This window comes from Platalea leucorodia (assembly GCF_965183815.1).
Source record: "Platalea leucorodia genome assembly, chromosome: 13".
NCBI classification, from domain to species: Eukaryota; Metazoa; Chordata; class Aves; order Pelecaniformes; family Threskiornithidae; genus Platalea; species Platalea leucorodia.
This window is the reverse complement of record NC_138835.1, coordinates 10,467,710-10,482,410: the sequence shown is the minus strand read 5'-3', so window position 1 is coordinate 10,482,410 and position 14,701 is coordinate 10,467,710. Positions and strand designations below refer to the sequence as shown.

Here is a 14,701-nt window from a genome sequence, read left to right as displayed (position 1 = left end):
TACATCACCGTTATCAAGAGAGCAGAACTCACAGAAATCAGATTTCCTGAAGACAGAGTACAAGAAAATGATGTTTTCTACAGCAAATCAGTTCAACAGAGACTCAATAAAACATGATTGATAATTAGTGTTTTCTTTTTGACAGCTAGTAGCAATTGTCTTCTCCTTAAATCTAGTGCATTTGCCAATTTGAAACTAATCTGTCCAAAAATAAAACAAAACATCTGGCAAAAAATTGCCAGTGAATATTAGCTAAGATTTACAAAGTTATACACCAGAGCGTCACCTGCTACAGCATCAGACAACTCAACAGTAATTAGGGTAGAGCCGAGATGGCCTTGTGGAATGGAAATCAGGCAAATGGAAAATGGATGGGAATAGCTAAATCAGTTTAGGTTTCCCTAACAGGCGTAGATCAAAAGAAGACTAACCCGATTAGGAAGGAGAGAGACACTGATCCAGATTCATCGAGCAAAGCAGAACAGCTACAAAGTGACATTTATGGTTGTTTTCCTTACCAGGGTCGTACAAAGCAGCCAGCATGTACTAGTGGATCTGGCCCAGATTTACAGGCTAAGGGTAGACCCTTTTAAATAAGGACAGCTTCCATCCCCCCAGCTTACTTGCCCAGTTAAGCAGCTGTCCAAAAAAAAAAAAAATAGGTCATTAAAAAAAGCCCCCCAAAATTTAATTAAATAGAGTAAGTGATGCTCGTTGCCTGTTGGCAGTGCCATTGTCCCTGCACCAGGCAGCTTGTCCTGATTATGGGCAGGTCGAAGCTGCGTTGCCAGACCAAGGCTTCTGGCTCAACCCATTTCAGACAGCAGGAAGGGCCACGCAAGAGGGATTTGGTTCAAGCACTGGCTGTGCCCATGCGCGGGTCCCCAAGCATCCCGCTCCAAGGATGCACGCCAGTGTGGTTACGTGGTCCCTGACAGAAGCCGGCATTCGGACTAAGGCAGGGCATGTCGGTGCTCCCCTCAGGGATGCTCGCAGCGGTGAATCTTGAGGGAACACGACGCATGCACACCCCAGGGGCACTGTGCCCGCCTTCCCAAGGGAAGCCCAATACAACTCCCGGTACCTGCATCAGCTGTGGTGCTGCCAGGGCACCTGGGAGCCATCACCTCCTCCAGCAAATCCTCTCCCCCACAAGATTAGCTCACTATTATGCACAGCTGCCACCACCGCTTACAAGGGGCTAATTTTAGTTAAATGCAGCCACTCAGTGACTTGCTGGGCACCTGGGCTCCTGCTCCACTGGTCGCTTCCTAACCACTAGCTGCAAACCCTCTGCCATGCGCAGCACAGCTATGGGGCTTCTCATTAACACTGGGGCCAACCGGTGCAAGGGCCTTCACAGCGAGATGCACGCAGGCTGGCAGGGTAAAAAGCCCCACGGAGCCCCTCGCGCACCCACTCTCCCCAAACCCCATGGGAACGACTCACTGATCAGTCCAGGGCTGATGATAGCACAAAAATCTCCCCTACCAGCAGTCTCGGTAAAGGCTGCCCTGGCCGCATGCCCCGCACACTCCTGCCAGTCCCACTGCTTTCTGGAGCTGTGCGCATCCCAGGGGATGCACAAGCACAGGTACGCATTTTCTTTCCAAAGCAAATACCCGCCTCAGCCCACGACACTTCTGCTCACGTTAAATGCCTAAGCCCACAACTCAGCATTTTATATGATCACTCTGTACACCACAAACTGCCGAACCTAATGAGGTTTTTGTTGCTCCAGGAGCCTGCCCCAGAGCCAGGGGCAGGCTGCACCGCTCCCCCTCCTCCTGCCTTGTGTGCATCCTGCTCTGGCAAGGAGACCTCCAGCCTTCCCTTCGCCTACCGCACAAGCATTTCCACCAACAAACCCTCTCCGATCGCAGCTCTGTCACCCTGCTTGCCTTTGCTAAAGTCCTTGGAGCTGTAACGATGAGACAAATTGCTCCGGTGCAGAAGCGAGACCCTCCTGTAGGATCAGGAGCACGCAGAAATGCAGAGCGCTCCCAGGTCCCGTGCACGGGAGGCACTCCTGGTTCTCCTGCTTCAAAGCCATCTCCTGTCTGCTGTGGAAAGGTGGCCTCCCACCCAGCAGGTCTGCCACGCTGCAGGCTTCTACCGCAGCTGCGGAGAATTCAGACCTCCCAAAAAGAGCAAAGGGATGTCCACAACAAAACGGCCAGTGCCCAATGTCCTCTCATATTTTAGAGAGAGAGAATAAATGTAGCCAAGGTTTTGCATGAGTCTCACCAAAACTGCATGTTCATGCACAGGTCAGACACTATCTGACACCTCCCAAGGAGCTGATATTGAGTTGGATGTTATTAGGATCTAAGACAGAAACTGCTTTGGGACAGGGCAAAACTGCAAGACCAACTTTGCCCACTGCAGTGTGAATAAACATCCTTCTCTTGCCCTCCAGTGCCAAGACCCCATGGTCTGTGGGTGACAAGGCTGTTACTTTCATCTCCCAGTTACACAGCAATCAGTGTTGGTGTCTTAACCCCTCAAATCAGCCTGCTGGGTTTCAAAATGCTCTCCAGCATCCCAGCTGTGGCATCTCAGGACCTCCACAGAGCTCCTTCCAGAGGGCACAGCAGACAGGACAGCTGGCCAACAAGGTGCCCCAGCGATAAGCAGCGCGTTGCAAGGAGGAGCTTTAAATAGACGCAAGCAGCTCAGTGGGTAGGTAAACAGGATCCCCTGCTTCTTTCCTGTTCCACAGCTGGAAAACCCACAGCCCCTTCCTCTGGGAGGGGAAGGAGGAGGGTGGAGAGCCCAGGGCACCAGGGTTTGTTTCCAGCGCTGGGTAATGGCTGCCACAGGAAACCACTCCTCCCCACAGCAAAGAGATGAGATGTTTCCACTGCTGCTGGGAACTCCTGGTGCTGATCCGGGCAATCCCCAAGTGGGACAAAATGCCATGTCAGTATATTTTAATAGTGTGGGGTAGGAGTGCTTAACTGGGTGGTCTTTGTACTGGCATGCAACAGAAAGGAGGTCAGCATTTTTCAGATGGACTCTATTCTTAGGGAGCACAAATGCGTTACGTGACCAAACCAAACTGACTTCAGTAGAAGCTAAAATACCCAAATATCTTTACAGATTTGTGCCAAAATCCTCAGGGATTCACAAGAAGCCCCCAGTTAATGGTAGCTGAATGTGCTCCTATCAGAGCTTGGTCCAGGAAGGCTGAACGAGCAACGTGTTTCTAGAAGCTTTCAAACCCGAGAGACTAATACAAGGATCAAGCAAAGCCAGATGGCCAGACCTCTGTCTCGTCACCCTTGCACTGCTCCGGGCACGGCTCCTTCCACCTCTAGCTGCAATTCAAGCTGTCAATCCCACTTCACAGGAGGAAATTGGTCAACAAATATTGCCCTTCAGCTAGAAGACAAGTCTTTGAATGTAAGTGAAGCAAGAAATATTTCCCGTTCTCTTGTTCCCCTTAGGGTGACTGGACAGATCAACGCTGCAAATATTCCTGCTACTAAACACATGGGAAGCTCAGAGCACTGAGTGATACAATGCAATGATGACCCAAATCTTGAATCCATGCTACAGATTCAATGCTGACCAGTACTCAAATGACAGTTTTCCCTGCTCTGAAGAGTGATGGAAAATTGCCACCGATGAGAATAATTTGGGTCGGGGGCAGAGCAGCAGCTTGTTCATAGCTATTTCACAACTGCATGATTAAAGTTATGGAAGAATAAATTTACTACGAAAGCACACAGGGAATCCTGCTTAGATGCCCTTTAAGATGAAATTTTAAACTCACTGGCCCTTCTAATAAAAGCAAAATGGACTTCCAGCATCTCTCCATGACCTGCTGTCACCCACCAGCCCAGATATGTTGTGGTTTTGGCACAGCATCCAGAAGCAGGTTGGAACTTGACTGGTTACAGTCTAGACTGAAGCTTCATATCACGTTCAGGACTTGCATCATTGTTTTGACAGCATCAGCTTTAGGAGGAAAGAAAACCCTGTGATCAACTGCCTGACAGCCAGGAGGATGTCACTGGAGATCCACGGTGACTGCCCTCCTTCGCTGGAGCTCTGGCTCTTTCTAATGCCTGCTATTTCAGGCTACCAAACCAAAATTTTAATTAAAAGCCGAGTCCCATTTAAGTTCCTGAGGAGCCCTGCTCTGGCCTTGCTAATCAAAGACAAACTGACAGGATCTGAAGTGAAAAAAATAAACCAGGTCTGAAAAGTTCGAGTCACAGAAAGAGTCTGAGCTCCTAAGTAGGTTGAAACTCGCTCTCTGCAGGAGTGCCACGTGTCATCCAGCCCCAGGTTTCTAAGTTAGGTCCTGGTCTCTGTAGAGCTGATGGACTCTCCAGAGGGTTAATCACAGCCACCCCAGTTTGGATCTCACCTGTCTCCACTGACAACACATGAGAATTGAACCCAACATTGGTAGACAGATGCAGAAAGTGCTCTTCTCTCCATGTCCTTAACGTGAGTGAAATGGCTGTCCTTACTGCACTGCTCCTTCCCTGCTCCAAGAGGCTGAGAGCTGGTACGGATTTCCAGGTGACTTCCTTTTCCCCAGCCGCTGGGCAGACCGTAGATGTCCTGCAGCAATGAAGCCTCGGTGCAGCAGAGCTGCTCCATTCCTGTGCAAGGACTGCATGCTTCGTTCAAGAATATTCTGCTGGTAAAATTTTGCTTTTATTGCAATAGATGGTTTTTTACACAGAGGATTCTTCAGATTGGGTAATTTGAAAGGCTTTGTTTGGATATGCCAAGCCATCGTGTCTCACTGCTTTCAAGCCTTATCATTTCAACCGGAACCGTGCAAGTATCAGCACTTGATCTCCAACCTTTGCTGCTCTGAATCAGACCAGAGTGAAAATACTTTGAGGGTGCCAGAATCTTCCCCACCCACTCAAAATGTGGATGTTTTCAGACAGATGTAGGTGTAACACAGGACAAAATATAAGTTGTGTGCAGATAACACTTCTCTACTACGGAAACCATCAGCTGCCAACCGGGTTAAAACAGGGCTGGTGCAGCCAATGAGAACTGTGTGAGAGTGACTTTCAAGTTAATTCCTGCTCTAGTCTCCCTTTTAGAAGTGGACACTATAGCAGTAGTCCTTAGGAGAAAAAAAAGTGGGGTTTTTTTTGTTTCATGGTTAGTTTTGGTTTTGGGTTTGTTTTTTTTTTTACTAATAAGATCTCTCTTGTCAGCCCAGGTAAAGGTGCACAAATTGAAATGAGACCTTGGAAGTTTCCCATTGCAATTCAAAGCCTGGTGCTCTTATACTCTAGACAGGGACCACTCCTCTATGCCACCTCGAAATCAAAACCAGGCAGAGCAGATGAGACCACCAGGAAAAAGGGAACTGAGATGTAGCTTGAAATCCTTGGCCAAACTGACAGATGCTGCAAACTGTTACAAAATGTATACGGAGCACGAGAAACACAACTGAGCAACTAAAGCCAGTTTCCTACATGAGTAACGTTTATAGCCAGTCTACCTCATGCTATCTAGGGAATCCGGGGCCCAAATTCAGCAATAAGCAGTTGCAAATTGCAGGGACCTCAGTGGAAACTGCATCCGCTTGCTAGTAGCTGCACGTGGGCTCTTGTTCCCCGAATTACAAGGAGTACAGGGTGCTTGATTGCATCTTGGCTTTTGATTACAAAGGCATCAGCAGACAGAATTAAACAGTTTGCTTCCTGGCCTATTTAGCATCCTTTAGGTGACAGGTTAGAGGGTAGGCAAGGCTTAGGAGACATTTTTAACAGTTGTGCCAGAATCTGATTAATTTTTTTTTTTTTTTTAATTTTTTGTCAAGACATTTGCAGCAGGTGATAAGGTTTCCCAAAGATCTGGCCAGGCTCCAGGGAAAAAACAAGCAGTGAAAGTGTATGTAAAAGCAGCTCTGCACTAGGTTATAAGGCACTGCCTGAACCAGCTGCCATAGCAACTGCTGTTAAAGAAAGAATCAGAGCATTCTTCACGGAAGTAGGAAAACTCGCAGCCAGTAAGTGTAAGGATGGGACGCAAAGCAAAATAAAGGGGGATAAATATAAGCAAGCGGGAAAAATACACAGAAGTGAACGAGAAGCAGGGCCGCTTGCACAGGTATCTGCTCTCGTGTTGCATAGATGCCTATAAATACACTAAGATACCTAACTCCAACCTCATTAGCAAGCATTTTAGATACAGTTGATCCTGCCGTGGGGCAGGAGGTCGATTACATGACCTCCCGAGGCCCGCTCAACCTCTATTTTCCATGATTCTAGGAGGAAGAAACCTACACCAGCTGAGCTGACCCGAATCCAGAAAGGCAGGAATTTAAATCTGGAAAAAAAAAAATAGATTTAATCCACTTTTCAAGTTCTCCTTGACCAGGAGAAGGTGCAGAAAGCAGAGCCTGCAGCCACAGCTTACAGCCAAGTTCTTCCTGTCTGGAAACTATACCCAAGCACTGCATTTTCAACTGCATCAGGGTAAAGCAGCCACGTGAGGTTTAGCCCTGCAAGAAGGCTTCACTTCCAACAATATTAATTTCCCCACCAATATTCATTTGCAAAGAAGAGAGGGGTTTTGGGTTGGGTTTTGTTTTTTTTTTTGTTTGTTTGGGTTTTTTTTGTTTTTTTGTTTTTTTTTTTTTCTTCAAAATACACTCGAAAACACAATGACGCTGCAAAACTCTAGGTACCAGCGAGCTCTCGGGAGTCATCAGGCTAACATCTTACGTCCTTTTGGCAGAACTGGATTAGATATCACAACACAGCACCGCAGCGAGGCAGAGGCTTGGCTATTGGAGATCACAGCCAAGGTGGGAAGACAGACGGTATTTCACTCAGGTTGCCACTGCTTATTGCCAGAAGATACCAGAAGTCCCCCACCGAGCTGCTATTTATGCTCTCTGGGTTCTTGTTATTGGAGTGGGACAAAACACACAGTTAATCGGAGCAGAGGAAACAGCACACACCTGGAAGGCAGCCAGGCAGGCAAGAAACACATTGCCTGCAAGAAGCCCCATGTCACAGCCCCCCGGAGCGAGGAGCTGGCTGGGCTGTAGCGTCAGCCCTTCCACGCCATTATCCCACCGAGCAGGCAGCCAGGCGTGCTGCTTTCAGTGCTTGATCTGCCCCATATCCATGGCCATCGCTGCACTTCCACGCCTTCGTCCCCCTTGTGCAGGTAGCAGGCACTGGTCCTCCCGGGGAAATCACAAGGACAACCAAGCTGGGAAGTTACTGGCTAGAAAAAGCCACCAATATATCAGCAAGTATTATCAGGCTCAGATTGGGAAGTTCTGGCTTCAACATTTGGCAGCCTGTAGGTATCAGAACACAAGGAGCCATCCAAGGCTGCCTCCACGTCATTAGAAGCAGAGCACCCAGGACAGGGAAGGGAAAGGTTGAATGCCAGTGACTTAGTGCTTGGTTGTAAGCACAAACATCCCCAGGTACCTGGTTGAATCAAGGTCCCATCGATAATCTGCCTTCAGCTGACAAAAGTCCTGACGTTCTCAGCAAAGGCGGCCGTTGCGTCCTGAGCTCTCCCTGCTGTGATTTGGCCGGGCAGGGTTTGCGGAGCAGATGGTGACCTTACATATCCTACCTACTGCACCTTGCATGCACAGCCCTAAGAGTTTCAGCCTTTACTCCCCATTGCCCAGATCTCCTTTCGAAAGGGAATACTCCTTACTCACGGTTGCATTAAGAAGCATCCATCAACAATACTAATAAACCAAAGAAATGCCCAGTTTGCATTTAGGGGTACAGGCAACCAAGGAGACACCGGTTCCGAGCTTCCCCTCCCAAACACATTGTAGCCAAACTTTAGAAGCCAATTAAGTGATTTAAGCCACTTCTAGTAAGAAACAAAATCTGGGACTGGCAACAGTCATTGGCCAATCCCTGTTTGATTTAAAACACCTTGAATCCAAACAGACCATCCTTACTGGAGGGACAAGTAGTTTGAATCCAATGTTTATTCATTATCTTGTAATACTATTACAAGATACATAAGAAATATTTTCAGTGGTATCAGAAATGGTGGAAGCTGGCACACGTGTAAAAGCCAGAAACCGAAACGATGTGAAACCAACCCATTTCCATCACACAAGCCAAAAACATGCGCTCTGCCGAAACACGGTGCAAGCAGAAAGATGTGGCCACAGAAGCAGGGGCGGGCAGCCGGGTCTGCAAGAGGTTGGGGGGGTGTCTAAATTTTGATCAAAACACTTCCAGCCAGGATCCCTGCATCACCATTTCTTAGCAAGGACAGTCAGAGCGCATTTGCGTGCACATTTTCAGTTCTTGTTTTAGTCAAGAAAAGCAATTGCTCACTCTGCGGGTTGCAGGAGGGAGACTGCTTGTGCTGTGAGCCTTGCTGTAATCGAGAAACTCAAAAGATGCAGAATTTCTGGTCTGCAGGCATGGAAAGAGTCTGTTTCCCAACTCATACGTCTTGAAACAGCAAGCAGCGATGCTCAGTGCATGCACCAGCCAGCGCCCCAAGAACAGACACCCCGATCCTTCTGAAAGGGATTAAGAGGAGGCTTGACCCACTGAAACCAAAGCACTTCTACAACAGTTGGTGTCACATTTTATAAAATACACTCTGAAGTTAAGGAAATATCTCATTTTGTTATTTAAAAAAAATTTTTTTAAAAGTATTCTTGATGAAACTTTCTTGTTTAAAGAAAGGGTTTGAAACAAAATGTTTAAGTTGATTCCAGATTTGGGGAGGGAGAGGGCCTCATCCCAGGAAAACCTGAGATGGACTTTCAGCATTAATTTCCAAACAGAAATTTGGCATTTCAAGCTCTTATGGAAATGGAAATAATTTTCCCACTTGACTGAAATTCCAGGAAGTCAGAGGAAAAAAAAAGATTATTTACTTGTTATGACAACAGAGAAAGTTGCATATTCAATATTGCTCGTGCTCCCAGATGCCATCTAGTTAGCTGCCATATGCAAGCCACCCCGCATTGGCATCGCATCCAGATTGCATGAAAAAGCCAAGTTAAATGTGGCCAAATATGTGAATCTGCTTTTGGAAGACATACCAATCACCATTAACAAAATTAACAAAATCCATCATTGCCAAGAGCTCCCATGCCCAGCTTCCCGAAGAGGACAGCTTTCATTTGCATACCTATGGAGTTTAAAACTCAAGAAACACCTTTATTATTGAATAGAAACTTATAATTTCTGACTCGAGTCATTCCCCAAGTACCCAGATATACACTCAGACTGCTGGCAATAAAAGAGATTTTTTTTCAGAGCCCTTCAAAGGGCACGAAACCCAGGAGAAAAATCTTCTCAGACAGATAAATGCACTTGCTCATAGACATGGACACAGGAACCCCATGTAAAAAGCTTCAGGAGACTAATAATGTGGGTGGAAAATTAAGGCACCTCATAAAAGGTTTTTAGTAACAAGGGAACAGATCACATCAACTTGGAAAGGTTAAAGAAAGCAATTTATAGACACTAATTAGGGCCTCTTTTTAAAGTGCCTTTGCAAATGACAAGGTTGGTTTTATTCCAGAAAGGTGCAAAGGGAGCGCAGTAGGAGCTGCCTGGGGATGGCTCCTAAAAGGGTTTATCACGCTCAGCATTACCGCACACTTACAGGAGATTTAAGGGTTGGCATGAAGGGAAACGTGGGGGATGTATTTATATGAATGAGCTGTGCAATACTTATACCCTCCTCGGGGAAATCTCCTCCATGCTGGCGCAGGACCCAGCGAGCCCCAAGCTTGCACCCGCTGCTCTGCTAATGGGAACTGTTTTGCTGGATGCCAAGTCCAAGGTCATCAAACCTGAGTTTTCATTCACTTGCTGGCTCACGAGCCATAAGGATCTGCATGGTTAAACTTCTGCAGAAACGCTGGTTTATGCAACACTCTGGCTCTGACAAAGTTTTGCTTGCAGGATCAAGTGCCAGAAGGTGGGAGCTGAATGACTTTGCAGCGATGGTTCTCAGAGCCATGGCCGGGGAGGCAGCTCTCACCCAAGAGCAGGAGAAACCAGGGCACCTCCAGCACTGCTGGAAGGTGAATCGGTCCTTCGGGGGCTTTATGTCTCCGTTGGTTCGCTGAAGGGAACACAGCTCACCCCCCAGCTAACACAAACACCTCCAGCTTCTGTCATTCAAGTGGAAGCTCCCCCTGCAAACCGGCCGGGTGTGCAAAGCGACTTCCAGGCAGCAAATGCCACGTCTGTACAGGCAGCCACTTTACTCACCTCTGGGATCTCTTTTTTTTCGATTTACAGAACACCAGCTCCTCTCCCCGTGCTCTGGGGCTGCTTTTATAGGAGCTCAGTGATGTAGAAAGACGTGGACACGACAGCCCTGCAGCAGCAGGGGCTGCTTTCAGGGACACGGGGCTGCCCTGGGAACAGCGGGACCAGCCTTGTCCCCACGGTTCAGTCCATCACCTTGCAGGGCGGCCTCAAAGGGCCACAGCCTTCAGCAGCCCTCACAATTTCTTTGCAATTAGTATGGTAGCTTATAAAGCATTGCTTTATTGTATTATAAAGCAACTCTCCTTCGCAGCCATTAGAACAGCCCAGAGGTTGTACACAACACTGCCGCTCCCTGTAAGCTCTGCACGAACCAAGTCTCCTCCCCTTTGCACCGTCCCCCTGCAACCAGCTCAGATTGTGCCTAGAGCTGGGCGAGGGCTTGAACATGTTTCCACTTAAAACAGTGATTGTGCGCGATGCCCCTCCACAGCAGGCCCTTCCCAGCTCCTCCACAGGGGAGAGCGGAGCGGGTCCGGTGTGGCAACTGGGAGTGCTCTGCTCTCACCTCGGAGCTCACCCATGAACTGTCTGTAGATATTTCAGCTCTCCAAACCGAAGGTCCCGGCCAGCGCACGGCAGCCCAGGGGGACCGCTGCCCTCGGTCTGGGGTCGCTGCCCATCACCTACTTCTCCCCAGCGTGACTGTCTGCTCACATCTGCCACCAGCGTGTTTGCGGTGTGCTCCCTACCCTGGTTCTGTCAGCAGAGATCCAAAGGAGCTTTTAATAGCAGCTTGTTTGTTAAACCTGGGATATTTTGACAGATCTGTTGCAGAAGATGCAAGGAACAAGCAAGCAGGAGCCGTCACCCTTTCGCAGCTCCTGCCCACGCTGGGGCTGACGCTCCCTAGGAGCCCTTGCCGTCAGTCCTGCTTCACCACCATGCTGAGATACAGCAATTCTGCAACACGCCCAGTCACCCATGGACTCATCAGCCATAGACAAACCTGGATTTCTTATATGGGAAAAAAGTCCTCTTCTCCAAGGCTGTCACATTTGCAAAGCCAGAGAGGTCACAGGCTAGGTGGGAAGCCGGGGTGGCTCAGCCTGGTGGCCACGCCATCGATGGCAGAAGGAAACGGGGACAAGGGAAAGTGCTGCGGATGCCCACAGGCACACGGGAACCGAGAAAAACTAGCGCTGCTCTTTCAATTACACCTGGGCAAGGTGCAGGCAAAGGACAGTGAAGTCAGCACATCCAGGTCCTCAGGGACACAGGGCTGCTCCCTGAAGAGCAGGGCAGGGTTTTGCACCCCCAGCCTCCATCCTACAGGGCTCGACCCACCGCCTCCATCAGGAGGTTACGCCACAGCACAAGACACCTTCCGGACAAAGAGCCAAATTGCTAGCCAACTCCGCTTTCTCTTCCCCAGTTTCATTGCACAGTGCCTACTGCCATCCCGTCTCCCACTTCAGGAGTGAGAACGTTAAAAATAAATACAAAAGTACAGAAAAGTAACAAAGAATGGAAATGGCACGCCTGCTCAGAGGTGGCTCAGAGGTGACGCATGCCAGCTGCACCCCCAGCTCTCCAACCTTCCTCATGCTAACTTCTCAACTTCTTGATCATTTGTATTTCACCTCCCCCTCCACTTCCCACATGGAAACAAAAGATGATTCATACAGCAAAATAATCACTCGGGACCTCCAAAAGCCCACAAATTCCCTCACTTTGGCATAGGGCACTTGATAAGAAAGTTTCCCAGTTTGGCATCTGGGTTTGACTGTCCCCTCCTGCCTTTTATACTGGTCCCACATTACAGAGGGGGCAGAGCAGGGACAGAATCTGCCCACACACTATTTTTAGGACTTAAATTTATTGACCACAAAACAAATCAAATTTAAAAACTTGAGGCATCTGAAAAATGCAGCCACACAGGGCAAGCACCTGTGGCACCGGGGATACTGCCCCTGCCCTCTCCGGTGAGTGGAGAGGTTGGTTTTCCACCAAGCAGGGAAGTGCCTTTATCACACTGGGTGTAACCAGCATCACATTGGAAAGAGCAACCGATGGTTAAAGCCTGCTACCTGGGCTCGCCTACGGAAAGAGGTCAACACGACTGTAGTACCAAAAGAGACCTGCAGCAATGGATTTTCCTTTACAGGAGGAAAAGAGTGAAGCTGTGAGCTGAAAGCTCAACTCCTGCACCCCCAACAGCAAAATATCCCTGTCCACGTGTGGTGCAAGACCATCATCCACAGGACCTCTGACACCAGTGCGCTAATGCCGCTGCATGAACGCGCGCCAGCCCTGCCTGCTCGCTGCCATCAGGGTGCACAACTACCCTCCACCAGTGCCGTGTTTGCAAACACCTCCGCCATTTGTGCATCTCTCACAAAATAAGAAAGTATTTGTAAGGGAGACAGTGAAGGAGCTTTCCTCCTTCCAAACTGCCCAGATCCAAAGCCAGAAAGTGCAGAAAGCCAAACTACAGGGCTGGGCCTCTCACAGACTCATTGGCCCCATCGCCCCCTCCAGCCCAAGCACTGAGCAGAGGCACTGTCGCTGCACTGAGGAGGACGATGAAACGCTGGTTATCCACCCCAGCGCTGTGACCTGTCACAGGTGGGCAGCCAGGTACAAAACCCAAAGCCATACCCTGCCAAGTATCTGCCAGCACAGGCAGAGGCAATACAAGTCATAGGTCTGTCATCTCAGGCAATGCCAACAGACACAATTTCACAGTAGGGTTCTAGTTGGCTTCGCTGCTGGGGCTTTCTTAGAAGACTACAACAGCTCAGAGAAACACAGGTTCACTGGAGCAAAGCGCTGGAAGTAACTGTTAAACCTTTAAAGCAAGGAAGAAACAAATAAAAGCCTGCAGTTTCCAGGGCACTATCACAGGTCTGCTCTCTCACAGAGAGGCTACAAATGCACACAAAATCACAGACACACAGCAGGGCTTGGCAAACGCTTGTAACGCACCGCCCAGACAGGCATCACTGTCCACCACCAAAGGGCTCCGTTTCCACACAGGTGCAAAACACACACACGAGGACAAGTTACGGTGCACAAAAGGCCTTCTCAGGAAGAGGGACATGACTTTGGGGAGATTCCTCACACGACAAGATGAGGTCCTTGCCTTCCACCCACATACCAGGCAAGTATATACTGCTTCTTGCAAAAGATGCCGGAAACTAGAGCAACATTCACTAGCAGAGATGCAGCTCAACTGGCCAGGTTTCCCAAGCATCTCCCTTGTCTCTGCCATGCCAAGGGATGAAGAAGATCACATCGATTTTGCTACCTGGCAGAGCAGCAACCCCAAAGGCTGCTCCAGGTCTCCTCCAAGAAATGTTTTTACTTCTCTGCAGAGAAGTAAGCTCTGGCTCCCCAGAGCTTACAGGTTTTCCCCCGTACTGTGCTGAGGCTAATGGGCATTGACTTTTAGACATTTTTTTTTTCCTCCCTTCAGATTTTGAAGCAAAAGCAAAGCATTTCCACTTTGAAATGGTGCAATTAAACCAATTTCTGAAGACTTTGCAGTTCTCTTCTATAGGAAGCATTAAGCAAAGCCGTGCTTTTCAGTATTTTGAATAGGGAAAAAATTCATACATCCATGTAGCTCTCAATCCATCCCCCCAAGCAAGGAAGCTGAAGAGATTTACACTGACATGTAAATCCCTGTGACAGACTTATAAAACCACTAAAAGAGGCACACCCAGAAGGCAAAGTGTTTCACACCTTCTGTAAGCAGAAAGTGTGAACAGGGACGAAAACCGCCTCCCTTTCCCCAAATCTCGGTCATAACTCCTGCCCAATCCTGGCATTCGTGCGCCCACTCCTGATTTCAATCTAGGCGACGCTGGTGTCACACAGTGCTTTGAGGTCCCTATAGCTATATCAGAGATAGTAACACTCTAGAGACCAACACCACGTCAAGGGTAGTCCAGTCCATGGACGTCAACACAGATGCCTCTGCACACCACAGACCTCGCAAAGAAATTGCCAGATACATGTGCCATACCTTCCTCCAAGTCGTTCCTCAGAGAAGCCTCCAGCAGAGCAACACTGGCTTCAAAAGACACTTTCTTTCGGTTAACAGCATTTCTCTTCTTTTCATGCTTTCGCTTCTTGTGCTGCATCTCCTTCTCATACTGCGCCCATTTCTTCAGCTGCTGAGCCCTCCGCTTCTGGGCTGCCCGCAGCCTCTCCAGCGTGGGCACCTTATCCAGCAGCTGCAGCTCTGTCAGGAGGTCCACGTGGGCATCCATTGCTTCTGCCGAGAGAGAGGGGGTGAAGGATGTCCCAGCGGGAAACGATGTCCCACCACAGGTCCTCTGGATTGCAGCCGCCTGCTGCTATACCAGCATCTTGAGGCCGAGCTGGGAAGGACCCATCGCAGTGTCCGATGAGAATATGGTGGAAACCTGAAACGAGGAAGAAAGTGTGAGGGATCAAGTCTCATCATCCTG

The 14,701-nt window shown here is 48.8% G+C and overlaps 1 protein-coding gene across 1 annotated transcript in view; it reads right to left on the bottom strand.

The window, feature by feature from the left end:
* PPP1R16B (protein phosphatase 1 regulatory subunit 16B) overlaps nucleotides 1–14,701 on the bottom strand; it is a gene marked incomplete at its 3' end in the record, with an annotated part of 60,852 nt that overhangs the window by 26,380 nt on the left and 19,771 nt on the right. The window contains exon 2 of the mRNA XM_082325567.1: nucleotides 14,254–14,656. Coding sequence (XP_082181693.1) covers nucleotides 14,254–14,500 — 247 coding nt within the window. The 5' untranslated portion in view covers nucleotides 14,501–14,656. The remainder of the gene's footprint in view (nucleotides 1–14,253; nucleotides 14,657–14,701) is intronic.